This window comes from Lepidochelys kempii, chromosome 18 (genome assembly GCF_965140285.1).
Source record: "Lepidochelys kempii isolate rLepKem1 chromosome 18, rLepKem1.hap1, whole genome shotgun sequence".
In the NCBI taxonomy this organism is placed as follows: domain Eukaryota; kingdom Metazoa; phylum Chordata; order Testudines; family Cheloniidae; genus Lepidochelys; species Lepidochelys kempii.
The window spans coordinates 12,757,092-12,784,033 of record NC_136397.1 but is presented as its reverse complement, the minus strand read 5'-3'; the positions used below and the strand labels follow the sequence as shown (position 1 = coordinate 12,784,033).

The following is a 26,942-nucleotide window of genomic DNA, read 5'->3' as shown; positions in this document are numbered from 1 at the left end:
CAGGTGACATGGGGAGCAAAGCTGGCTGTCACAGCCGTGAGCCTTCTTGTCAGCCTATCCCCTTCTCAGGCCGGGTGAGCAGAGGCTGGAGATGGATGGGATGGGAGAGATCCCCCTGAGCCGGCTGCTGTCTCATGAGAGAGAGGACGAGAGCATGCGGGGCTCTGCAGCGTCAGGCTGGCCCCATGTGCCACGCCCAGCTGGCAGAGCTTGACCTAAAGGGTTCTGTGCTGGTCTCTCCTGCAGGGTCCCTGGAGTTGGCCATGACCCACCCGGAGTTCTACTGGTATGTGGATGAGGGGCTTTCGGCAGAGAACATGAAGAGCTCCCTCCTCCGCAGCGAGATCCTTTTCGGGGCCCCCCTGCCCAATTATTACTCGGTGGAGGATAGGTGGGACGAGCAGCGCAGCAAGTTCCAGAGCTTCGTGGTCACCTACGTGGCCATGCTGGCCAAGCAGTCCACCAGGTGAGGCGGGAGGACCATGTACGGACTGGGTGACTTAGTATCCAGTTGGCAGGGAAGGGAGGGGACTGGAGAGGAGGTGGGAGATTGTCTGTCACTTACATTAGAGGAGCCGCTGGCGTGTCAGGTGCACGAGGGGTTAATCCAGCTACCTTCAGCTGTTACTCTTTGCGCTGATGCTGGGGGGCGAGGCTCTGAGGTTAATGCAGGAGGTGCCAGGCAGCCACGCTCCCACGAACCCTGCCAGGGTAAGTCCGATTAGGAGGCTCTTCTCAGCGTTGGAATGAGGAGTGCAGGATTTGGCAGAGTGGATCGGACCACTGGCCAGCCTGGGTAGTCTCCTCCCTTGGGCAGTGGCCAGCACAAGGAAGGAAAGAAAGCAGGCCTCCAGAACACCCTTGCCACGGGTGCTGGAGCATGTGGCAATGAATGGTTCACACAGTTCCTGTTTGCTTTAATACTGCATGGCCCCAGCAACGTGCATGAGACAGTGCAAGGACCTAATGCCTCAGGCCAGTGCTAGTTGGCATGGGGTTCGGCTTGTGAGCCCAGGGCAGCCGTTCCTGCAAAGAGCCATGCAGAATTATTCCCCCACACAAAGGGTGCCCCAGTCCAGAGGGCCAGATTCTGCTCTCATCTGCCAGGGGCTCAATCAGGAGTAGCTGCAATGGATGGTGTGGTATACCAGTATAAAGGTGCCTCACATCAGTACACCTTAGTCCCCGTCCCATATTGGAGTTGCTCGAACAGGATAAGCATCTTTATACGGCTATAACTGCATCCACACTAGGGCGCTTGTACGGTTTTAACTATACCGGTACGGTTACCATGGGACAACTTGTGGGGGTGGGGGGGCAAGACCTGAGTCTGGGGGGTTCCTGGGGGTATGCACAGATGCGGCTGTCAGCAGAACCTGGTGCTAGGTGAGGCTGTCCTTGCAGGGCGCAGTTCAGTTAGGTGGAGGTGTATACAGATACGTCGGGCTAATCTTGGTGTCACTTGCATCCATTCTGCACCAGTCTAATTCCACTGGCTTCAGCAGAGTTGCCTCTGTTCACACCGGGTCTGAATTTGGCCCTTGATGATGTACTGGCCTGTAAAAGGGGCGGATGAGTCTAATTAAAGGGCCTGACTCTCCTCTTGCTCCTCGTGTCAGGCTGGAGGAACACCACTAAGCCTAACAGAGCCAGTGAGTGTTACCTGGAGCAGGATTTGCCCCGGTAAACATGAGCTTGTCTCCCTGGGGTTCTGTGCTGCTGGGAACCAGCTGGTCAGATCTGGGCTTTGTTCTGTACCTGCTCCAGCATTTGCAGGGGGAACCTCACTACAGCTTGAGGAGGGGATGCATCTGGTCAGTACAGGGGCGTGGTCGCGGGGACCCAGATGGTCAGGCAGCGGCTTGGAAGAGTGCTTTCAGCCATCTCTGGCCATCTGCTGCTCTGGATCTCAGTACCCCTGACCTGCAGGGACTCTGATCTTCATCAGCCAAGTGAAATACAGCCAGTGTGGGTCAACTCTGAAATTACAGCCGTGGGAAAGTCCTCTCAGTACGGGCCTGGGGAAGGATTGCAATTATGGGGAGCAGGGAGGGGAATAGGGAAGGGGGGGGGTGTATAAGCCCCCAAAAAGACTGGATTACAGGCACGCTCCTGTGATGCAGGGCTATTGTATTCCTGGTTTTAATTATCTCGGATTACCTCTGCTCAGAACCAGCTTCCAGCAGCAGAGGCTGGTAAATCATGCAGTGGTTCACAGGCCCGGGCTCTGCCTGCACCCAGCTAGTTATTACATCTGCGCTTAATATAATAAGCAATGATTTAAGATGCCAGATGGGATTGGCTTTGGAAGCTTCCAGAGCTGTTTGTTGACAGCGAGAACTCTATTAACACCTTTGACTGCAATGCACTGGAGGAATTTTAAAAATCTGAGACCCGCTCTTTGTTATTGCCTGCTCTCCTGATGCAAACCTCGGCCACCACTCCTTGCAATCTGACCTGATCCGCGCACATGACCTCCCTCTGGTTTTGGAGGAGATGCATGTGGTTCGATCCTCCAGCCCCACTCACTGTATATTCTCCTCTGTGCCTTCTCTCCCGCCTCTCTCTCCACCCCAGCAAAGTGCAGGTGCTGTATGGTGGGACAGATTTGTTTGACTATGAAGTGAGGAGGACCTTCAGTAACGACATGCTGCTGGCCTTCATCAGCAGTAGCTGCATCGCAGTCTTGGTCTATATCCTCACCTCTTGCTCGGGTAGGTTGCATTCAAACTCTCCGTCCCTGCTCTAAAGCAGAGCAAGGGCTGCAGTGAGCAGCCTGATGGGAGTCCCTGCCTCAGGCCCCAGGAGAGTCCCTGGGCAGGTCATTCTCCAGCCTGCTCAGGAATGCACTGCCTGGAGCTTTGATGTTAGGCAGAGTAGCAGGGCCTCCCATGGCCACAGAGACACAACCCGAATTGTCCAAGGCAGAGATTGGGGGGTGGGGGCAGTCGAAGGGCTCCCTTGAGGGGATTTGGCCAACTGAGAAGCAACTTCTCCTCTCGCTAACTCTGGTGTAAATCTGGAATAACTCCACTCACTTCAACTGAGCCCGTATATATTTACCCCAATGTAACGGAGATCCAGCTCGGGGCCTGTTTCCCTATTGACCTGGATGAGAGTTGAACTGGTGGGAAGTGGAAGGCTCCATGTCCCATTGTGGGGTCCTAGACCGTCCCCACTGCTTAGGGGCCACTTAGGCCAACCCGGTCAAGAACAGCCTCTGACTTTGGGTGCCCAAATTGAGACTCCATGCATTTAATTTCCAGAGGTGCTGAATGCCCGCAGCACCCATTGATGCCCGCAGGAGAGTTGAGTGCTCAGCTCCTCTGGATATCAGGCCCATGATGCCTCAAAACCACCACTCGCCTTTGGAAACATCACCATGCCTTGCCCCAGCTGGAATCCCTCCCTCCTGACCAACATATCCCCTGTCAGGTCAAAGCTCTTCCCGGGGCAGGAGCAGGCCAGGTGCCCACACCCCACGGGCAGTACAGGGATTGCAGCCCATGCAGTTCCAGTACCGAGATTCCTAGCATCGCTCTCCTCCCGCAGTGTTCCTGTCTTTCTTTGGCCTGGCCAGCATCGGGCTGAGCTGCCTGGTGGCGCTGTTCCTGTACCACGTGGTGTTCGGGGTCCAGTACCTGGGCATCCTCAATGGCGTGGCCGCCTTTGTCATTGTGGGGATCGGTAAGTCTTTCCTAGCCTCCTTCCTTTGCTCTGCCCCAGCTGCTCCCCACCCAAAGGCCCTGCCATACCCGCGCCAGCCTGCAGAATGGTCTGCCCTTGCCTCGCTGCGTGGCAGGAGGCGCAGGCTTGACAGTGAGCTTAGCTTTGGTGGGCCAGGTCCACAGCCGGTGTGAGTTTGTCTAGCCTCACTGACTTCAGAGCTGTGACGCCTTGCGCCCACTGAGGATCTGGCCCCATGCATCTCTCCCCAGTGCGAGCGGCATTTCTGCCCCACCTTTCCTCCTCCCCAGGTGTCGATGACGTCTTTGTCTTCATAAACACGTACCGCCAAGCCACCCACCTGAAGGACCTGCAGCTGCGCATGATCCACACCATCCAGACGGCAGGGAAGGCCACCTTCTTCACCTCCTTGACCACAGCTGCGGCGTACGCTGCCAACATCTTCTCACAGGTGCGCCAGGGCTTTGCAGTGGCCCCCCTGAGGTCACAGCTGCCTGCTAGAAAACATCACCCCCGGCCTTTCAGCAGTTCCCTGGCCCACAAGAGGACAACCATGGGCCTGCTCTGGAGGGGGACTTTCCCTGAGCTCTCAGGCTCATGTAGGTTTCAGAGTAGCAGCTGTGTTAGTCTGTATCCGCAAAAAGAACAGGAGGACTTGTGGCACCTTAGAGACTAACCAATTTATTTGAGCATAAGCTTTCGTGAGCTGCAGCTCACTTCATCGGATGCATCATGTAGATACTCCTTGTGTGCTCTTCCTGCTTGAGACTGACTCCCTCCAGGCCAGCTCTGTTGCCCTGGGCCTGTGGCAAAGCCATCTCTCCTGGGGCTTTGAGCCATACAGCTTTGCAGGAAGCTGGAGCTCAAGTGATGTCCTTGGGACTCCTGTTCCCAAGGCCTGTGGCAGGTGCAATGTGCTGGACCTGGCAGGCAAATGGGGCACGTTGCTAACGTTGTCATCTATGCCTGGCTCTCCTGGTCTGGCTCCCCCAGCCCAAGCTGGGAAGAGAGGCTCAATGGGAAGCAGAGCTGGCATGTCTAAGGATCACAGCGTCCCTCCACAAACAGATCGGGAACTTTTTGGAGTCCCTTCCAGACTCCAGTCCCATCAGCCAAACAGGGGAGCTCTGGGGCCTGAACTGCAGAGGGAGGAATCCCAGCATATTCCACCCCAGGTTTTCCCTCCGCTTTGGGCACGCTGGTGCTGCTGTCCCTGGGAGCACTGTACTCATCAAACACAAGGAGGGAATCTGATTAGGCCTTCCCCTGAGCCACTGGCGAGAGCTCTGCCCCTCTCCCCTGCATGTGCCCAGGGCCAGATACACGAGAGAGCTCCCCTAGCCTGGTAGCAATGCAGTAGGCACCCACCCTGCGAGCACCTCAACCGCTGGGCAGTGTCTGCCATGCCAAATGATCAAGTGCCACTCATCAGCTGAGCCCTAGACTACCAGCTTTCACCAGGGGCAGCTGGCTCCATGGCTTTTGGGCAGCATGGACTGGCCAGTGTTCCTACCCCCGGGCTCCTCTTGAGTTCGCTTCCCTGTGTTGCCTTAGCGGGGTCTCTTGCTGGAAGGTCTCTGGGATCCACCTCCTCTGTCCTAGCTGAGCGTTCTCTCTGCAGATCCCTGCCGTGCATGACTTTGGTCTCTTCATGTCGCTCATTGTGTCCTGCTGCTGGGTGGCCGTGCTGTTCACCATGCCGGCTGCTCTTGGAATATGGACCCTCTACATGTCCCCCCTGGAGAGCTCCTGTCAGGCCAGGTGAGAGTCCTCGCGGGGCTGTTAGGAAGAGTCCACATCCTGCCGCTGATCAGTCTCCCCCACAGGAGCCTGCCCATGCCAGGCAAGGAAACCACAGCCTGGGCATTGACTCCAGGGAGCAGCTGGTCGCTTGGGTTGTCCTAGCCATGGGTTAGTGCGTCCACATGGCAGAGCTGTCGTGGTGCATCCAGACACGGTGCGCCTTGCGGCTGTGGTCATGCCACTGTATCCTGGGAATTTGGAACCGCCCACAGTGCACTGCGGGATCGAGTTCACAACCGGCTGCCTCAAAGCAGCTGCAACCTCGTCAGGTGTCCTTTCCAGACCTGAGCTGCAGGTGTTGCAACCAATGCATCAGAAGTACGGTTGCATGTGGGCAGCAGGCCCTGTCCAGCACTGCAAGCACCATGCATCCCAGCCGGTCGTGTGCCTAGTGTAAACACACCCCTCCCCCCAAGCAACGCCCTTCGCCCCCCACGCCTCCAGCCCCCCGGGCAGTGGAGGGGCACGCTCTGGCCTCAGAACTCTGCTGCCGGCAGGATTCCGCCCTTACGGGAGGGGAGGTTTATTCTCCACCTTCGGGATCAGGCCGGGAGTCAAGGCCGGATTTGGATCTCGTTTCTGCTGGTGTAGACCCAGGGTGGCTGCCGCAGAGTGACTCCAGACGTATAACCAGAGGAGCCAGGTTCCCTGCTGGCATCAGTGGGTGCAGCCCCATTGACTTCCAGGGAGCTTCCCCCACTTACACCTGCAGAGAACTTGTCCCAGGATCTAATCTGTGAACTGGAGGCATGCAAGCCCTGCAGACAGACGGACAGCCCAGCCCCTGGGGGCACGGGGATGCAGATTTGTATCTGGGTAAATCAGTGCGCCTTCCCCTTCCTCCCTCTCAGGTGTGGCACAGCAGCCGGCTGGGTTTAATTCCTTAGCTGGGTGATGAAGAGCAGAAGCACCTGGGAATACCCCGCCTCCCCTCCCTCCCCCACACACATCTAGCCCAGTCTCTGACGATTTGCTAGCAGCAGCCGAGCTCCTGATATGCCCCGGCGCATTAGCAGTGGAAGTGGCTGGTTTGGTTTTGGCAGTTGAGTGCGTAGCAGGTCACTGGAACAGTCGCTCTCCTCTCAGACGGAGACGAGGCAGCAGCTGTTCACACAGTACGTAGCCCAGAGCTGCTGACTTTGGCTCCCCCCCTCCCCATCCAGCTGCAGTCAGAAGTGTGGGAAGACGAGCACTTTGCCCATTGCCGATGACCTGTTACTCGCCTCGGAGGATGCAGCCGGTCCAGGCCAGGGGTCACTCCCGTACCTTGATGATGACATCCCACTGCTCAGCGTGGAGGAGGAGCCGGGTAGGTGTTCAGAATCCTGTCAGCCCATTCTGGGGACAAGGAGCCTCCCCTGAGGGAGTGGCAGTCCTGGGTTCTCCTCCTGGCTCTGCCACTGGCCTGCCAGGTGACCACTGGGCTGCTCTGTGCCTCAGTTTCCCCATGTGTGAACTGGAGCTAATGATCCTTTGCTACCTCCTGGGATGCCGTGGATCTGCATTTGCTGTGTGTGCATCCCTTGGCTGGATGTTACTTGAGGCATGACATTATTATTCCTCAGGAGTCCAATTAGGATCCAGGTTTGGCCAGAATACCTAGCTACCCTATGAAGGGACCCAGGAAACATCTGGTCTAGAGCACCTGGGCACTACAATCCTCCCGAGATGGAAGGCAATACTCAATTAAAATCCCAGTCCCCTCTGTAGTCTTTAGTGTAACATTGGGTGAGCACATGTGAGCAAAGGTACTTCGTCCTTCTACAGTGCCCAGCGCCTGAGGCCTCGGAGCACTTCACACGCATAGGGAGCTGGGCCTCACAGCTTCCCATGAGGCAGGTCATTTCAATTATCCCTACTTTCTAGGTGGGGAAACTGAGGCACAGTGCGGGGCAGTGACTTGCGTGAGCTCAGAACTGGGAAGAGAACTTACGAGTCCTGGTGGCATTGCTATGCCTTAATCACCAGACCGTCCAATTAGCCCTGGCTGGAGTGAAGGGTATTTCGCTGGGAAGGGCCTCTCATCCTTGGATTTTAAAGCTGGCTGTTAGTGCTGCCTGGTTGAAACTGCAGCCCCGAGCTCTGGAGAGTCCCTGTTAGACACAAACCCTCGGGGATAGCAGCAGGCTCGGCCTGGTGACCGGGGAGATGGGAGCTAAGATGCAGCTGTCTCCTTAGGGCAGGTTTAACCCTCCTCCACCTGCGAATACCTCCCCCCAGCCCTGTGCTAGTGAATTCACCAGTCCCAGAACAAGCAGAGGTCAGGCTGCTCTTAACATGCTGCCGGGCTCCTGCTGCAAGTGCTGAGCCTCCTCAATATGCCAGAGCCACACAGGATGGTAATTTATGGAAATAGCTCGTCCTCCACGTCCCTGGACCGTACTAAACAGAAGGACAGTTTCCGGTAGAGCCCCTGGGCAACTTGTGAATGAGGCAAGGATGTGGCTCTGTGTGGAGGCCCCATGTGGCGTGCTGGGGCTGCCGGAAGGCACCTGGTGCCCTCGCCAACCCCACCGGAGAAAGCGCCATCTTGCCAATTGCAAATGAGAGGTTGATTCTTGGTGAGACACAGGTGGCACGTGGCCGTCGGATGGAAATTGGATGCAGCCATTCTCCTGCCACGTTAAAGAGACTGGAGTGCCTGCTGCCCCAGCAAAGCCCTGGGGGTTGCAGCCTGGGGGGTGAGGGTACAGGGGGGACCCGGTTGTATTGGGGGAAGAGGGGTGGAGGGATCACTGTTTCCTTGTAAAGGTGCTAGGGATTGTGATGGGGTTCCTACTGATCCCCAACATCCTGCATCGCAGATTGCTTTGCTTTCTAGAGGGCTGGATGCTGCCACACGCTGAGCGAACCCACACCCCCGCACAGGCAATGGGAACAGAGGGTGTCAGGACGTTTGCAGGATGGGGACTCATTTCCGACTTGGTCGTTTGCGGCCATGGGTTTCCGTGGGGGTGATTCCCATAACAGGCAGACACATAGGTTGGTAAGTTCCCTGCTACGCATGGACACACCAGGTCAGGCAAAGGGTCAGATTCTGCCTGGATCCACATGTGTGCTGTATTGATGGCAGAGTTCAGAGCAAAGTGGGGGAAAGAATGAACTTGTGCCTAAAGCATAGTATGGGGACTCAGGGCAGCTGGGGTCTGTTCCCAGTTTGCCTCTGGTTTAAATGTGTGATCTTGGGTAAGTTCCAGCCCCTCTTTGTGCCTCAGTTTCCCCATCTGAAAAAAGAGGATAATGGTGCTTCCCTATCTCGCGAGGGTGCTGCGAGACTCAATTGCAATGCTGTTAAAGGGCTTGGAGATCCTAGAGACCTGCTGAGTTATTTATTGGCATTTAAGAACGCCCCCAAACCTTCACCCAGGGCCTACACTGATGCCAAATATATTAGGAGGTTTGAAAAAAAATGTAACATTTTCCCCCCATTTCTTGGTTCCGACTGGTAGTAACTGTGGAAATGCTAAACCCCAAGAGAGACAGGGTGTTATCAGGGCATCCCAAGCCGGAACAGAAATCCTTCAGCGCTGCTCTGAAGTCTCCAGAGGTTTGGATAGTTCAGATCAGCAGCCCAGCTGTTGTTGGGTTTTTCTCCAAACCAAGCCTCTTGGAGGGCTGCTGGCTGCTCTTCCTAGCAGCGTGGTATGTGCCCGAGTGAAGAGGGCACTAGACTAGGACTTGGAAAAGGGCTTCGTTTCCTGTCCTTGACCTGCCCCATGCCTTTAGGCAGCCCCTTCATCTCCCTGCGCCTCTGTGCCCCTCCCACGCTCCGTCAGCTTGGCTTGTAAGAGTTTGTGGAGCACGTAGCACGCCGGCGCCTATAGGGGCTACCACAGTATAGATGGGAGCAGCAGGTTGAGAGCCTTGCTGGGCACATACGTCTAGTCGTAAGAGGAGCTTTAAGTCGCTGCCTTGCTCAGCTCTGGCTCCTGCTCCAGCCTGGCCAGTGGGTTTGATGCACTGAAGGGCACAGGGCTGAGGAAGTTCTAAGAGTGTCCTCTAGTCTGTCCATCTGCCTGGCTACTCTGGGCTGCAGGAGAACTTGCCTTTCTCATTCTCTTTGGCTCCTTGCTCTGTGCCCCTGCGAGGGGCTTGGGGGCCGAGCCAAGCTCTGAGCCTGCCTTTGGTCTCTTTCTCCCCTAGCGGCTCTGGAAATGGGGGATGTGCCCTTGGTGTCTGCGCTGCCGGAGAACTTGCAGCTCCCGGCCGAGAAGATCAGGAAAGGTCACTTGATCGCCCATCTGCAGGAGCTCCTCCAGCACTGGGCGCTGTGGTCTGCGGGGAAGAGCAGATGGGTGATTGTGGGTAAGGATGGCCAGAGGGATGCCCTCCCCTATGGTGCGTCTCACAGACTCTAATTGGGCAGCGCTCCCAGAATTCCTCAGCCTTAACGGTGAGGGGAGGCCGAGGTTGGACACAGCGTCGCTGCCCTGCCCCTCCGACAGGCACATGGAACATAGATCTCCCCTCCTCCTGCTCTCCCAGGGGAATGACAGTGTCCTGAGACCCTGCTCTGTCTCTGCTACTTGCATAGCTCTGTATATGGCAGATAACTCTGCCCTTTCCCCGCTGGCACAGTGCTCCCCTCTGGGCTTTGCCGGCCACTTTACATTTAGGGAAGACATGCTGCTGCAGTGTTCGGAATGGCATTAGGCTCTCTCTCTCTGCGCCTGGGCATCCAGCACCTGTCGCTTCCCTGCTCGCCTGGGGAATCCCCCAGCACCCTGCTCCCCTGGGTGCTGCTGGATGGCCAGCCCCGGGGGCACCGTGCAGATGAGAGCTCTGTGTGTGCAGAGTCCCATATGCTGGTCGCACCTCTCATTGCAGGGCTCTTTGTCATGGTCCTGATCCTGTCCATATTCTTCGCTAGCCGCCTCCGCCCAGCTAGCCGCGCTCCTCTCCTGTTCCGGCCCGACACCAACATCCAGGTGCTCCTGGACCTCAAGTACAACCTGAGCGCCGAGGGCATCTCCTGCGTCACCTGTTCAGGTGAGAGTTCCTAAGGGTCGGATGGGGGCAGCCTGAGGGCAGCTCCTGCGCGGCACGGATGGGGTGAATACCCCCAGGGCATCAGCGCTCCCCTTGCAAACCCTGCCTCCCATCAATGCTAATGTCTCTAGCCTTCTTCTGAGCCCTCCTTGGCTGCCCTCCCTTCCCCCTCTGTACTGCTGGCCTCCCTGGCCCACTAGACATGCCCAAGACAATTCAGGCGGGAGAGTGATTCCTGCTGCGTTGGACCCCTTTTCCCCACGCTCTCTGGTGTTCTCAGCTCAGAGGCATTGGAAGGAAAAACCCAGGGATTAGGGAGCAAATGTTCCCTTCCCGCCATGGTGATCAGTGTTAGCCCCGTGCTTGTGAGCAAGACCTGCCCCTTTCTGGACAGCTGGGGTTGCCCAGGGAATTGCCTGTTGCCCAGGAAGGTGGGTTTTGTCACTGTGAAATCCATGTATACTGGCTGGCAGTGGGCAAAGGCCGGTGCTCTGAACTTCTGTCTCTAAGCCAGCCGTGTAGGGCAGGGGTGGCAGCCTGCCAGCCCCGGGGGCTTGGGGAGGGAAAGCACAAATGCAAGTGCTCAGGACAGGGGCAACTCCATGGGAACTCCCTTCCACTGACGCCAGGGCAGCCGCACTGCAGCTGGAGCTGACGGAGACGTTAGCCCTGTGCAGAGCCCCGCGGGGGTTGATATGGAGGTTGAGCTCAACCCTCTCGTGTCCACCTACGTTGCTGTGAAAGCTGGCCGCCTCCTCCTCCTCCCGTGCGCCCCTCTAAGGGAACATTGTCCGGCCGGCTGAGGGCAGTGCCCCGTTCTACCTGTGCTGGGCTGGGGCTGAGCTGACAGGGTCTGGTGTGTTACTGGCCCAAGAGCGCTAGGTGTAGGGCCGAGCTGATGGAAATCCTGGTGTGACCAGCCCAGGAGCAGGAACTCTGGGTGTGGGGCCGAGCTGATGGAAATCCTGGTGTGACCAGCCCAGGAGCAGGAACTCTGGGTGTGGGGCCGAGCTGATGGAAATCCTGGTGTGACCAGCCAGGAGCAGGAACTCTGGGTGTGGGGCCGAGCTGATGGAAATCCTGGTGTGACCAGCCAGGAGCAGGAACTCTGGGTGTGGGGCCGAGCTGATGGAAATCCTGGTGTGACCAGCCAGGAGCAGGAACTCTGGGTGTGGGGCCGAGCTGATGGAGGTCCCGGTGTGTTACCGGCCCAGGAGGGGGAGTGCTGGGTGTGGGGCCGAGCTGATGGAGGTCCCAGTGTGTTCCTGGCACACCGAGCTCTGACAATGCCATTCTCCTTTTCCTCCCTGACTAACCTTGTGGGACAGGTTTGTTTCAGGAAAAGCCCCACAATCTGCAGAGCAACATCCGAACCTCCTTGGAGAAGAGGAAACGGGGCTCGGGGCCCCCTTGGGGGAGCAGAGGGGGCGCGGCTGATGCTGTGCAGCAGGGTGAGTGCACAAGGGGACTGGCCGTCGGTCATTCTAACCTGTTGCTGATTTCCGGCTGGGCCCGAGATCCTGTCTGGGAAGGAAGATAGCAAAGGTGGGCTCTGAACAGACAGAGAAAAGGGACATGGCTGCAGACACCTCCCTACCAAGCCCTGATTTGATGCTGGGCATCGTATGGTTCAGGGAGTGACGAGCTGCTGAGAACATTTTCCTTCCCTCTGCCCCCAAATTATCATTGCTCATTGCTCCCGGCACTTCAACTCATCAGAGCTGCACAGCAGACAGGCACTTGGGAAGAGCAGCTTAACAGAGTGGCGGTGTGGTCTAGTGGTCTGAGCATGGGACTGGGAGCCAGGAACAGCTGCCTCCTAGTTCCCCCCCTCTGCCACTGACTTGCTCCCGGGCTTTGGGAAGTCATTAAACCTGCTAGTTTCCTCAACCTGCACCCCAAGGGATTGGAGGATGGGTCAGATCCCAAGCTTCATAGCCCCAAGGGGGTCAGTAGGGCTTGCACCAGCTCAGGATCTCGCCCTGTGTTCATAGAGCACGTTGGAAATGGCACCATCCTGTGGAGAGGCAGAGGGTTGTGTTCGGCTAGTGCTGGGGAGAGGATAGACCAGACGCCCTCTGTGTTCGCTCCCCTGGTTTGTAGCGTTAGCTGACCGATCAATGTCTTTCACCACCGCCCGGCTGACTGTGGTGTGTTTTCTAGATCCCCAGGGGACTGTGTATGTCTCCAAGTCCAAAGGCCAGGGCAGGCCACCCATCTACAGGTTCTCCCTCAATGCCAGTGTTCCTGCCTCGTGGCAGATGGTGTCCCCGGGAGATGGGGAAGTGCCCTCATTCCAGGTAAGTTAAGTGTGTGCATTAGACTCTTCTATGGCATGCTTGCACTGCAAAGCCTCCTGCTCCGCAGGCAGACAGCAGGAGCTCAGAGATGGGATCAACAGGGCACTGCTGTGAGGAAGCTCGCACTGCTGGCTTCCCAGCTGGCATGGACAGGAACACTGCTTGTGTCCTACCCGGTGCTGCTAGGATGCCAGGTGTTGATACTGGGCTGCTGTTGTGTCACTGTTCATCCCAGAGCCACGGCTGGAGAGCAGGCGGGAGGTGGCAAGGGATAAGAACTGGCCTGGGTTCCTCAGCTGAGCTGACCCACAGAAGGTTTCTGAGCCGTTCTGGGGTCCCGCGGGCTGAATTCTTGCTTTGTCCGTCTGTCCATGCACAGGCAGGGCAGCCGAACGGATCAATTCCAGCCTAAGGGGCTGAGCCAGGCCTGCACAGGGCGCCTGATGGCTGTCCAGCGGAGATCCCCCAGCATTCGATCTGCAGCAGGACTGAACAACCACAGCTCCAGCTGCAGTCTGGGGGGGGCTCAGCTCCCGCGACAGCCAGGCTCTAGTTGTATCCAGCTCCCCATACTCGGGAAGGAGGCAAAGGCGTGGGAGGGCCAGGTCTGGGTGGCAATGGATTAGCTCCTCCCTGCAGAACCTTTTCTCTCTGGCCCTGTGAGGACTCAGGGTAAAGCAGGGGCGGGGGGGTGTCTGATGCTAACGTCTCTTTGACCTTTGCCTGCTCTGCAGCACTGTGCGGTTAAGTGTCTGTTTTCGTTAATCCATTGCTTAGGTGTATAGAGTTCCTTTCGGTAACTTCACCAAGAAGCTGACAGCTTGTGTGTCCACAGTAGGGCTGCTTCAGCAGACGAGCCCCCGGAAATGGATGATGACCACTTTATCCTGCGACGCCAAGAGAGGCTGGAAGTTCGACTTCAGTTTCTACGTCGCGGCCAAGGAACAGCAGCGAACGCGGTAACCGTCCCAAGCGGGTAAACGCTCAGCAGCCAGGGAGTGCTGCTGCCTTGTGGTCAGTGCAAGGAGTGGGGAAGTCAGGATGCCCAGGTCTCTCCTCAGCTCTGCCACAGACTCGCTGTGTGACCTTGGGCAAGAGGCTTCGTTTTGCTGCACCTCAGTTTCCTCATCTGCAAAATGGGTCTAATTCTGCTATGTATTGTGCACTGCTGCCCTCTTCTGGGTAGAATTTGAATTACTCAGCTATGCACCATAGCCCCTTATGGCTAATGGAGAGTCTAACTCAAGTGGCAGAGGCCTGTGTGTTTAGAACAGGAGGTTCTGAGTTTGGCATGCGGCCGCGGCGCCCTGCCTAGGAAGCTCGGTGAAGTCATAAGCTTGTTGTGATACTCTCCCACCTTTGCAGAGGCCACCGGGGTCCCAGGGTGGCAGGTGCTGTCCAGGAGTGTGGGATTATCGATGCTGTTAGTGTAATGAATAGAGGGTTGTTAGTGGATTCTTTATGTGATAGAGAGAAATCCCACTCTTGGCTAATGTGTGGCCTTGGGCAGCGCAGATACACCGCTCCCATGGGCACAAACTCATGACACCTCTGAGTCGCTTTCTCCCCTAATTCTTTTCACTGCTTCTCCAGAGCTTCCTTCCCTCACCTGCCCTCTCTTTCCCTCTCCTCCCCCTGGTGCACTATCTGTTGCCAAACCCCTAAGCCTGCTTCCTAAGGGCCCGGCAGCATGGAGCTGCTTTGTGTTAACATCTCGTGCCCGCCTTGCTGCTGGGCTGGACGCTCCATCATGCCCTCTCTTTGCCCTGCAGGAAGCTGTATTTCGCCCAGTCGCACAAGCCCCCTTACCACGGCCGAGTGTGCATAGCGCCCCCTGGCTGTCTTCTCAGCTCTAGCCCGGACGGACCCAACAAAGGCTTCCTCTATGTGCCCAGCGAGAAGGGTAAGCTGGAGAGAGCGGCAGAGGGCACATGGCCATGGCTGCACTGGAAGGACTCGCCAGGTGGAGTGTTGGCTCAGTTCCTCACTTTCTCGGCTTGTAACCCTCCCCTCTTTGCTTGACAGGGTCCCCCAAGATGAAGCTCTCGGCCACCTCAGGCTTTAACCCGTGTGGGAACACCGGCTGTGGAAAGCCAGCAGTGCGGCCGCTGGTGGACACGGGGGCCATGGTGTTTGTGGTGTTTGGCATCCGCGGGGTGAATCACACCCGACACCCGGATAACCACGTCATCGGAGACATGGTACACGTGCTTTCCTGCATGCAGGCCCGGCAAGCCCTGGGGTGGCTGATGCAGGAGGACTGTTCCCGAGTTAGGTTGCGCTAATGCCTGCCTCCCCGAATTCTCACGCGCACCCCTGACTCTCCAGCAATCCCTCCCCACCTCTGACCAGCTAAAACAGCAGAGGCAGCAGTGCTGCGATGAAGCACCTAATAGAGCACATTCGTTGTTTGCGAGCTTACTACAGATGTAAATCAGGATCCCCTGGTTCGAATTGTTTCCAACTTTCCAGAAAACCCCACCTGAGCCCAGGATCTAACCACTTACGTTTGAGACCCTCTGGGACTCGTTGTGGATTTTAGAGGGGGCCCCAAATCAGGCTTAGAGTGGAACACTTGGCTGAAAGCTTGATTATGGAGCACCAGCCATTGCTGCATAATTATTGTCTGGCCTGTGGCGAGGTATTAGATTAAATAAAGACGATTCAGTTACTCTGGGAAAATCTGAGTGTCCATGTGCAGCTTAGTTCCCAAATCTGCTAGCCGGACACATGGGTGCTGCTTTCCCAACAAACTCCCGCTTACCTTTGTTTCCAGGTAACTGCAGTTACTTCCCATAGTGCAGTACCAGAGCAGCATGGGAATAATTAACCTTTGCCACTTGGGAACGCAGCCAGGGGATAGAGCTGCAGGTCAGATAAGGAGCTGTCTGGGCTGCTCCTGCAGGGGGTCCGTTTGCTTATTCAGCATCCAATCAGCCATGCTGTGAATGCCCTTGCTGTCACTTGCCCACACTCCCCTCATCTAACCTGGGGGTTTGATTGGCTAGGGCCCGCTCTGCCCTGGGTTTGTACCAGTCTAATGATGTTGGGTAGTTTTAAATCAGTCCAACCCCTAGTCTGGACGCAGTTATATCGGTGTAACGGTGCCTCTTCCTTGCAGGAATAAATGATACAGCTGTAAGCGCCGTTATACCAGCAGGGGGTGTGCCACTCTAACTATACTGGGCTCGTTAAAGGGTGTAGACAGGGCTTGTATCTTGCATGTAGAAAAGCCCTTGGGGCATAGCTGTAACACCTCTGGAGCTCTGGTTGGCTCGCCAGACTTGTCTGGGTGCTGTTGCGAGCTGGGCAGGGTTATGGGTGCAGGGGCACCCCAGGCTAACCTGCTGAGCAACCCACGTTGCCTCTTTGTGCCACTGCTCCTGGGGTCCAAGGCAGGACTCCGGCTCCGGGAGCTAGGATTGTTGGTGCCAGTTGTTCTCTGTGCCCAAAGCTGGGGCTCTGAACCGCATGCCCAGCTGGGGGAGGTGGAGAATGGGCAGTTGGCGTTGTGTGGTCAGTCATACGCCCGGGTCCTGCCCCACCCCGCCAGGTGCTGGGCGTGTGCCTCACGTGTTCGGCTCTCGCTGTTGTGTCTCCTTGTGAAAGGGCAGCGTTATCTACGATGACAGCTTTGACCTCTTCAAAGAGATTGGCAACCTGTGCCTCATCTGCAAGGCCATTGCCGGCAATGCTGAACTGGTGAAGCCGGGAGGGGCCCAGTGCCTGCCGTCAGGTATGTAGGACAAAGGCCAGCCAGCCTGATCCTGGGGACAAGTGCCTGACAATGACAGGTCCCCATGTAGAGGCTGAGCCCGCGCTGCGGGTGGGGTTGGTAAGAGCCATAGAAATTGCACCATCCTGTCCTGCTCTCCATCTTGCTGCAAATCTTAGCTGAAATCATCGCGCCCGAGTCCCAAGGGCTTTGACCCTTGGCTCCGTCGCTCTGTCTCATGCTTTGGGGAGTAGTTAAACAACAGACACTGGGCCCAGTGGAGCTGCTACCCTAACCGTGCTGCTAACCTTTTGCTGTGCTCAGAACTGGGTTTGATCAAGACGTGGCCCTAGCCAGACAAGCTGCAGAAGGGATTGCGGCCTCAAGGTATCTTTCCGCTTCCTCCATCTCCCAGGGCTGTGTATCTTTGTGGGCTTGCTCCTAGAAGCTCCATCACGGAGCTTAGAGATGGAATGGACTGGATGATCTGTTCCCGTCATGGTGGCTCCATGATGTGAGTGGAGTTCCTCCACTTTTCCCCAGTGCAAGGGAGAGCAGGATCTGGCCCACAGTCTCCACAGAGCAGAGACTTCAGCTAGTGAACCGGTAACCCCTCCTGGGTACGTGGCACTGCTTCGTAGTCACTTACCCGGCATGTCACACCCCGAGGAGGTGTCCCCCTGTGCAAGGAGGGCAAACTTCTGTATTGGGTTTGGAGGGAGCTGCAAGTTAACCCGTATCGAGAGGAGCCCGGGGCCAGTTTTAGACATGGGTAGGGAAGGGCACCGCAATCACCGACAGCAAGGTCAGCAGTGTTCCTGGAGCCGGCCACCCCTGCCAGCAAACACCTGTCACCTGTCAGCAAAACTCTTCTGTTGATTTGGGGTGTCTGTGTTGTCTCCTGACCTTGCAGCTTTGCAAACCGATGCCACGTCTTTCTGCCCCAATGTAAATGCCACCGAGAGTTCAGGAGCTGCCTCTTGGGGGAGGAGGGATCCCCAAGGGCCAGCCCCACCCTCTCGCAGCTGGGGAAGAGAGGTGAAAAGCTAGCAAGGCAGATCCTGAGCTGGCATAACGTGATGCCACTGCGTTGACTCCGGCGAGCTGTGTCAACACACATCAGCTGAGGGCATGGCGCAGAGAACACAGGGGGTCACTGGCCTACCACCCCATCCTGCTGGGAGACTAGGGTGTCCTGGGAGGTACCAAATGCCCTCTGCTCCCTTCGAAGCCAGCAGGAGCTGAGGGCTCTCAACCCCTGGTAGGGACAGGCCCTGGGGTGCCAAGAATCCAAATCTGTAGCCAGGGCAGAGCAGGTGACAGGAGAAGCAGCTGTTCATGGACAAGAACTGCAACTCTGTCTTCTCTGTCCCTTCGCTCCTGTGTGTCCCTCCCCCATCTTCCCCTCTCTCTCTCTCCAGGCTACAGCATCTCCTCCTTTCTGCAGATGCTGCATCCTGAGTGTAAGAACCTCCCAGAGCCGAACCTGCTCCCCGGGCAGCTCTCCCACGGGGCGGTGGGGGTGAAGGATGGCAAGGTGCAGTGGATCTCCATGGCTTTTGAATCGGTGAGGGCACTTCCATGTTCCCCGGGTCAAGTCTCCTGCTACCAGCTCCCCCGGCATGTGGGGCGGGGCGGGGGCAGGAGGAAAGCAAGCAGCCGCTTTTAAGGGGCTGTCCAGATGGCATCATTGGCTTCCGCACCGATTCTCCCAGATGTCCATGTGTTAACCCTGCTCTCTCCAGGGCTCGGCTTTGCAGCACCAGCCCGGCTTTATCTGCAGGAGTCATTTTGCACTTGCCAATATCTGTGCTCCCGCTGCAGGTGGGAGTCAACCTGCTTGGGGCTGCAAGTGACGGAGACATCCTATTGCTTCCATTCGCGCCCACAAAATGGCCTGGACAAAGGGGCCAGGCTGAGAGCAGGCTGCAGGTCCCCAAGGTTTTTCTCAGCTGCCGGGGCTGTGGACTCCACCTGGGAGCTGCAAACCCAGCTGCCTCTTCCCCAGCCCTAAAGAGCCTGCCCCGGCGGTTGTAATCCCTGGTTTTGGCCCATCAGACGAGCTGGCTGGCACTGGCTTTGTGGCAGCCAGGGCGCCACGCCCGTGGTTTGGCTGTCGGGTGTGCGTGGAGCAGGCGTGCTGCGTCAGAAGGTGCCATTTGGCACGGTCACTTTTCTCGCCCCCACCTCCTGTTGGGGTCTGCAGACCAATTCACCCGCTACTCTTGCTGGGCTCCAGAGCAGCGCAGCTACCTGCTGCCAGCTCTTCCACCCCGGATGAGTGGGGTAGGTGGGTAGGTGTGAATGGGAGATGTTGGGCTTGTGTTGGCGACTCTAAGGACCGTCCCATGCGCTTCCTTGCAGACGACCTACCAGGGCAAGTCTTCCTTCCAGACCTACTCCGACTATCTGAAGTGGGAGACTTTCTTGCAGCAGCAGCTCCAGCTCTTCCCTGACAGCTCCGCTCTCCGGCACGGATTCCAGACCTGCGAGCACTGGAAGCAAATCTTCATGGAGATCATAGGCAGGGGGCTTCAGCACCTATCCCTCTCCCTCCCCAGCACCCTGCCCTCCCGTCACCTGGCTCGGTCACAGATCTTCACCCCAATTTCCTTCTTATTCTCGTGTGGTGCAGGAGCACCCCCAGGCCCCAGCCAAGATCAGGCGGCCATCGTGTTGGGTGCTGTATGAACACCTGTCCAGATGCTCACTGCCCCAAGGAGCTCACAGGCTAAAGAGACCAGACAGAGCCAGGCTGGGAGGGGAAACCGAGGCCTGGAGGGAGAAGCGATTTGCCCACGGTCACCCAGCCCGTCAGTGGCAGAGCAGGGGTAGAACTTGGCTCCCCTGACTCCCACTCCATTGCCCCATCCCCTTCATCCTCCCCTTCACGTTTGCCCCAGCTCGAGTTAGTTCCCAGGTGGGCGGCCTGCCCCACAGCAAGGCCCTGCTCAGCTCAGCTGGGAGCGCAGCTGTGGCTGCAGTCTGGGGCTGGAACCAGGCTGCTTGCTCTCTTCCAGGTGTGCAGAGTGCCCTGTACGGTCTCATCCTCTCGCTGGTTATCTGCGTGGCTGCAGTTGCTGTGTTCACCACGCACCTTCTCCTCCTGCTGCCGGTGCTGCTCAGCATTCTAGGTAAGACACCCCCTGATGTCTTCCACTTCAGCTTGCCAGCAGGAATCGCTATACCGGGCTTGATTCTCCTCTCGTTTACACTGCTGTGCTCCTATTCACGGCACTGGAGTCACTGCTCATTTACAGCAGAGTGACTCCAGGGGGCCTGATTCTGATCTGGCTTTCGCCAGTGTAACTGCACCGGCCTCACTCCTGATTGCACTGGGAGTGAGTGGGAAGGGACTCAGGATCCGTGTTTGCAAAGGGTCCCCATCTTGAAAGTAGAATTTTCCTGTCTAGTTTCTGGAGCGTTTTCTCTACACAATCTCCTCTATTGATTTAAATAAGGGTTTTAGCTACCCAAACTCCAGCCCTGCCTCTGGTGTATAATAATGTGATTGAGGCCCATGTGCTCTGAATAACAGTCACTCTCCTTTCCAAAGATGGGATTATAAACACGGAATATTTTAGTGGGTTTGTTAGTGTTTTAAACACATTTGTAAATAGCCTGGTTGGTGATTTGACCATATTATGGACCGAGCATGTTGCTAAACTTCCCTTTTTAAAAAGCAAATCTATCATTTGAAAATGACTTAGTCTCCCACTCATGACTCACAAATAAACATCACTTTCTTCTAGAAACCAAACACGTGCATAACTCACGTGTTAATCAAGGGGGTTTTGTAACATGAGTGCTCCACCCCTTCCCGTTTGGGCTGTGCCTCATTGCCAAAGGTTACTGTAGTGAGCTGTAGCTCACGAAAGCTTATGCTCAAATAAATTTGTTAGTCTCTAAGGTGCCACAAGTACTCCTTTTCTTTTTGTAGATCAGTGGTTCTCAAACAGGGGTACACGTACCCCTAGGGGTACACATACCCCTGGGGGTACTCTGAGGTCTTCCGGGGGTACATCAACTCATCTAGATATTTGCCTAGTTTTACAACGGGCTACATAAACAGCGCTAGTGAAGTCAGTACAAACTAAAATTCCATACAGACAATGACTGGTTTATACTGTTCTCTATATTATGTGCTGAAATGTAAGTACAATATTTATATTCCCATTGATTTATTTGATAATTCTATGGTAAAAATGAGAATGTGAGCAATTGTTCAGTAACAGTGTGCTTAGACACTTTTCTATTTTTATGTCTGATTTTTGTAAGCAAGTGATTTTGAAGTGAGGGGAAACTTGGGGGTATGAAAGACAAATCAGCCTCCTGGAAGGTTCAGAACCACTATCAGTGGTCGGTCAGTCTGAATATCCCCATACAGAGTCAGTCGGTCTGTCTCTCTCATACGGTCCCCCATCACTCTAGTATCTGAGCACCTCACAATCTGAGAGTGTAATTTGGATTCTCAGATGAGCTGCTTGGGAATTTTTCAGCAAATTGTTTTTCACCGAACAAATAGAGATTCTTAGAAACAGAAATTGTTTGTGGAACCAGGTCCGTGTTGGGGACTCTCCCGACTTGAAAAAAGTCGTAAAAAAGGAGACATTTCCAGTTTTCTGGTTCGAAAGGATTTTTTGTTTTGCAATTTAAACTAATTAGACTGAAACAAAAAAAAATTTTTTGTTTAAAGGTCCAAATCAAAATAAAACCTGTCAATCAGCTGAAATGGGAAAGGTCTGGGCCTTTTTGAGACATGAATGTTTTCGAGCTGTTGACTTTCCATCCCAACGGTAAGAATGTTCAGACGCTCGGAAAACATCAGTGCTATGGGAGGAGGGCAGCGTGCCCAGTTCTAGTTCGGGGTCTCTCTCTGTCTGATGCCGGGAGGAAGGGGTTGGCTGGTTGGAATGAGACTGGCTGGGATGCTCTGTGCTAGACAGTAGCACAGGGCCGTAGCTGCTTCATTGCCTTCAGTGAAGCAGCTCGGATTGATGCCCCTTGTCCAAGGAGCCCAGGCTTGATCTAGCCCGAAGCCCAACTTGGCTTGCTGTTCCCCCCTCTTTGTGCAGGGGTTGTCTGCCTGGTGGTGACCATCATGTACTGGTCTGGCTGGGAAATGGGGGCTGTGGAGGCGATTTCTCTCTCCATCCTCGTCGGCTCCTCCGTCGATTACTGCGTGCACCTGGTGGAGGGCTACCTGCTGGCGGGAGAGAACTTGCCCCTTCACCAGGCAGAGGTGAGTTCCGCCCCAGCCTCTTCCTCATGCTGATGTGAGGGCATGTGGAGCTGGGCCACGGCAGGGCCTCTCTCGCATGGAGCTGGGGCGGAGGGGGCAAGCTGCAAGGAGGCTACCTCCTCCCTGCGGGGATTCCTCCCCCCATCAGCCCCAGAGGAGCTCCCTGGTGCCCAGGCTACGCCCCCGGGCTTTGACACAGGACTCAGCTGCGCTACGACTGGCAGAGTGGTGGTTCTGAGCTGGGGCCTGTGACCCCGGGATTGGCCCCTCCCTAGTACTTTGCCCTTATGAAGACAGTCCCCGTGCTGGGGCAGTCACTGGAGTCCAGGGGCACCCTTCTCTTCCCCTCCTGCTACGGGTACGTCTACAGCGCAACCAAAACACTGCAGCACCAAGGCTCAGAGGCCAAGACGACTGGCTCAGGTGGGTCTAGAAACAGCAGCCTAGCTGTTTGGGCTCGCCTTGCAAGGAGCGGGGTCTCAGCCTGGGCTCTACGCTGCTGGTTTTAGCCTTGCGAGCCCAAGGCAGTTGGCCAGGGCTCTGAGGCTTGCTGCTGTGGGTCTTGTATTTGCAGTGCAGACACACCCTGAATGCTGTGCCTCGCTGCACTTGGCCATGCTTTTTCGGGGCAGGACAGATGAAGGGCCAGGAGGTGCCTCTAATGCATCTTTGGCCCCGTGCACACTTTTCCCGCTCCAGGGGGATGACTGGGGCTAGGCTTCGGGGAATCTACAATGCAAGGGTCAGAGTTACATCCCTCAAACTGGAGTAACTCCGCTGGCTTCAGGGGAATCCCTCCACATTGACACTGGGGTAGTGGGCACCAGACGCTGCTTTACAGGTCTTGCCTCTGCTGGGATTGTAACCCTGGGTGCAGGCTGGCAGCCTCTGACTCGCACCAGTCCCGTGCGATCTGTACTGGTGCCACTTATCCTGGGCTGAGAGCACCTCCGCACGAGCGGCTTCTACTGCTTGCAGCTGCGCCAGGGGCTAAAAACCCCATACAGACAAGGCCCCGGCCCTCCTGTGCCTTCTGGGTGCCTTCTAATGCTGCCGTCTGCCCCGCCAGGACCCCACTTCCTGCCGCCAGTGGAGGACGATCGAAGCCGTCCGGCATGTGGGCGTGGCCATCGTCTCCAGCGCAGTCACCACGGTGATCGCCACCGTCCCGCTCTTCTTCTGCATCATCGCCCCCTTTGCCAAATTCGGGAAGATCGTGGCCCTCAACACGGCCGTCTCCATCCTGTACACCCTGACTGTGAGCACGGCCCTGCTGGGCGTCCTGGGGCCCAGCACCTTCACCCGCAGCAGGACTTCCTTCCTCAAGGCTCTGGTGGGGGTTCTCCTGGCGGGCGTCTTGGGGCTCTGCGTTTGCCTGGCCCTGCTGCAGAGTGGCGTGAAGATCCCCCTCCCCAGCGGGACGTCCCTGTAGTCCCCACACCGGGCTGCCTCCGTCTCTCTTTCGCCCTGTTTTTTTTTTAAAAGGATATTTTTTGTAAAAATGAAAAAAAAAATCCCTTTTTCTGGATGTTTTTTCAACTCCAGAGGTACTTTATTTTCTACTGGGTTTTGCTCTAAACTCGTATTTATTTTGGTGGTGGCAGATGGACGGACTGACAGTGCACCAGGGCCACAGTAACTCTCAGCCGCCTCCTCCTCCTTCTTTTTCTTGTTTGTTAATGAATGGAGGGTTTGGAGATCCTGGCACCCCACCCCCTGTATGACACCCCCCTGATGTATGTGCCATCACAGATGTTCCACTTAGGCCTTCAAAATAGGACTTAAGTGAGAGAGAGGCCTTGTGAGTTTCATCCCCTGGGCTCGATCCTTGACTCGGGTAATCTACTTCTGCTGATTTACACCTGCAGAGAGTCCGGCCTTCTGAGATGAGGAGGTTTTGGGGGCGTTGGGGAAAGTCCATTGAGGTTGTCCAAGGGTCAGTGATTCCCAAGGAAGCTCCTGCTGCCACTGGTCCGTGCCCCAGCCTACGGGGATCTAGTGTGTGCACCAGCCGGGTTGGCTATCGTGGGAGTTCTTGTTGGCTGAGCTCACATGTCGCTTTGGGGTTATCTGTCTGTTTGGTTTGGCTGGACGCAGCTGCTGGTGTGTCCTTTTCAGGTGGAGTCCCAGAGCCAAGAGCGCAGCGGGGTTTAGGGGTCCCTTTTCCTGAGCGTGTGTTGTGTGCTGGGGATGAGTTTGCCGGATACTTTATGGGCACATACCCCTGTCCTGGCGCTAAGGTGAAGCCCACAGGGTCATCTGCTTGTCGACCTGCCCCCACCCCCTCTCTTTGCCTCCCCACTTAGCCCATGATGGCCACTCTGACGCATTCCCACCTCTGTGCCCCAGGTTCATTTTGTCAAGTGAGCCGCTTCATGGGGCACTGGCTTTGGGTCGTCAACAGCTAGATTGTCTGCAGGTAGCATCTTCTCCTCTTCACCGGGGGCACTGCAGAGCTCGCCCCCGCTATTCTAAACACCAGCTCTAACGGATGGGCCGGGGATCCTATCTCCCTCCCGGGGCAGGGACCCTCCATAGCATTGTGCAGTTAGCTCATGGGCGTAGTTACAGTCAGCAATGCAGGGAGCAGGAATGCAGTTCCCTACTCTGTCTCTCTCCAGGCCCAGCCGTCGGGCTAAGACAGTGACAGCAGCCAGCACCAACATTTCCTCCCACTCATCACCTGTGCCGCTCGGCGTGGGTAACATCTCCCCCTGTCACCGCCACTGGGGAGAGAATCGTGGGCCTTCAACCCACCACACAGGCCTCTCCCACTGGGAGCAATGATGCACGTAGCCCCCGTCCCATTGCTAAAGGTCAGGGCTCATCCTATGTGGCAGTTTTGATGCAGCCCCCGGCAGCTGCCTGCTTGGAACAGATGGTTTATATTAAAGTAGAATGAAATTGCAAAGTGACACCATTAACAAGTACATTTTTAGGCATCACTGATTCCATCATATTCTTAAAGTGGAAATAACTAAGTGTGCGCATTGATATGCGGCACATCTGTTCCCCGGCAGAAGGGGCGCGGGTCAGGCCCAATGAGAGCTGCATTAAACATTATTTACCAGGAGACGCGGCAGCAGGAGTGGGGCTGGGCTTATCATTTGTTTGCAGATACTGAATCCCTGGTGGATTCGTATTTGCTCTCTGGATTGAATGGCCCCTTTTAAAAAATGTAAGCGCCCAGTGGGATTAGATCTCTCCGTACCCCATTCGTTGCCGGGCCGGTGACCACTCTGCTGAGCTCAGCAGCTCCTTCTGCTCGGGTTCGTGTCCCCAGCTCAGGTCCCTGGCAGAGTCCATGATAAATTAATTTCATGCATTTATTGGTGCCTTTTGAGGTGCAGGATTTTCCCTGGGAAACTGGATTTAGGACCAGACCTTACGAGGGTGCTCAGCTTCCGTTGGCTTGAACAGGAGCTGGGGGAGGGCTCAGCACTCCTCTCCTTGCAGGACTGGGCCCTTCATCCCTTTCACCCCCTGCAAATTCAGCTACCAGATTGTCTCCTGTGTGGCTCAGAAGGGACCTGCATGCTCAGAATTAGCCCAGCTCTGGACGCAGCCTGTCAGTGGTCCTGAGGCCGGGGGAAATTAGGAGCAACTCTACTGCTGGCAGAGAAGTCACGCTGGTGTGCGAGCAGAATCAGGCCCAGGGTTTTCATTACCGTGTTGCAGCTGAGTTCCTGCCACAGCTGCTTTGGCATTCAATGAATCCTGGGCCCTTTAGTCATTCCCCATTAGCTCAGACTCCAGCAGGGGCAGGTTTCTGTGTCTCTGACCTGTGCTTCTCCATGGGCCTGCAGAGCCCTATGTCCCCTGATTTCCAGCGCTGCTTTCCAGGCACCAGCTTGCTCTGACGTTCCAACCTCAAGATCAATTAACTAGCGCCCCGGAGTGGCACTTGGTTGCACGGAGCATCAGTGGCAGCGTGGCTGGGGTACCGGGTGTGTGCATGTGACACAGGGAGAGGGTGAGTGCAAGGAGATGGACCTGATCAGCATCACCAAAGCAATGGCGGGTCTGACAGCAGGACTTGAACTGAGCAAATGCTTCAGCCTCCTGAGACTGATTAAAGCCACTGTTTGTTTGTTTCCAGGTCAACAGACAGACAAGAGGAGAAGGGGCCTGTGTGTGTGTGTGAGAGAGAGAGAGAGAAACAGAGACAGCCCCTGGAGAAAGTCACTCTCGCTGTGTGTGAAGGGAGGGATTGGAGTGTCTGGGGTAAGGACACAGATCTGTGTCTAGCCCTGCAAACTGCTCATTAGAGCAAATGCGAGCCCAGGAGGTGGGTTTTTTTTTTTTTTTTTGTTTCCCCTCCCCGCATATACAAAGACTTCTGATGTAAGTCTTTCCCCCTCCGGATGGGGCTGAGAACTGCATGCTGGGATTGCCAGCTCAGCCACTCCTGGGAGGTGTAACAAAGCAGCTGGAAACCTTTTCTATCTCTTGGGTCCAATCTGGTGAGGTGCTGGGTTTCCCTGGGGGTGGGGTTGCCACTGTAGTTTGGGAGTTGGAGGGCACTCAGGACCTAGCAGGATTAGGGGCTGTCCATAAATTATGCAATGCATTAGGGGTGGGTGGGTGGGAAGGCGCTTAACCTTATGGGTTTGTTTCAGTGTCACAAGGGGTGGGCAGGTCTTGAAAATCACCAACAAAATGTGTGTAATTAATTTATGGACAGCCCCTTGGGGCTCTCACCCTGAGTGCTGGGGCCTGACTGCAGAGAGGTTCCCATTGTTTCTCTCTCTCCCCATCCCAGCTTTAGTAGGAGAAGGGGGTTTGGCTAGTGTCAGGCGCAGGATGTGATGTTCAGCTTGTAGCTTTGGAAGGTGTGAGACAGGGAGGGGGAGTGAGAGCAAATAGCAGACTAAGTTAGGAAGTGGGGAGACTGAGGCCTCATTGTGCCAGGTGCTGTATAAATGCACAGTGAGAGGCAAAACCTACCACAGAGAGATCCATCTATGGGGCAAGACCAAGCGGGGGCGGGGGCGGGGCGGGGGGAAACTGAGGCACAAAGAGGTGAAAGCGACTTGCCCAAGATCACCCAACCGGCCAGCGGCAGAGCCAGGAATAGAATGCAGGTCTCCTGACTCCCAGGCCAGTCTATCCACTAGAGCACACAGCTCGTATCCTCTAATTCCGCCCCCAACCCCCTGAAACTTGGTGATATGAACATTTAACTTCACATATCAACCTGGTTTTA

The 26,942-nt window shown here is 56.1% G+C and overlaps 1 protein-coding gene across 4 annotated transcripts in view; it reads left to right on the top strand.

Annotated features, from left to right (window-relative positions):
• Positions 1-26,306, top strand: part of DISP3 (dispatched RND transporter family member 3) — a 63,150-nt gene extending 36,844 nt beyond the window's left edge. For all 4 annotated transcript variants that reach the window (XM_073316547.2, XM_073316549.2, XM_073316550.2 and 1 more), the window contains exons 3-21: positions 247-466; positions 2,578-2,714; positions 3,553-3,687; positions 3,978-4,138; positions 5,309-5,448; positions 6,654-6,799; positions 9,634-9,795; positions 10,318-10,479; positions 11,808-11,930; positions 12,643-12,779; positions 13,557-13,738; positions 14,552-14,682; positions 14,805-14,980; positions 16,389-16,515; positions 17,916-18,061; positions 18,859-19,018; positions 19,515-19,628; positions 21,570-21,736; positions 22,806-26,306. In XM_073316547.2, coding sequence (XP_073172648.2) covers positions 247-466; positions 2,578-2,714; positions 3,553-3,687; positions 3,978-4,138; positions 5,309-5,448; positions 6,654-6,799; positions 9,634-9,795; positions 10,318-10,479; positions 11,808-11,930; positions 12,643-12,779; positions 13,557-13,738; positions 14,552-14,682; positions 14,805-14,980; positions 16,389-16,515; positions 17,916-18,061; positions 18,859-19,018; positions 19,515-19,628; positions 21,570-21,736; positions 22,806-23,168 — 3,089 coding nt within the window. In that variant the 3' untranslated portion in view covers positions 23,169-26,306. The remainder of the gene's footprint in view (positions 1-246; positions 467-2,577; positions 2,715-3,552; positions 3,688-3,977; positions 4,139-5,308; positions 5,449-6,653; positions 6,800-9,633; positions 9,796-10,317; positions 10,480-11,807; positions 11,931-12,642; positions 12,780-13,556; positions 13,739-14,551; positions 14,683-14,804; positions 14,981-16,388; positions 16,516-17,915; positions 18,062-18,858; positions 19,019-19,514; positions 19,629-21,569; positions 21,737-22,805) is intronic.
• The last annotated feature ends 636 nt before the right edge of the window (positions 26,307-26,942 follow it).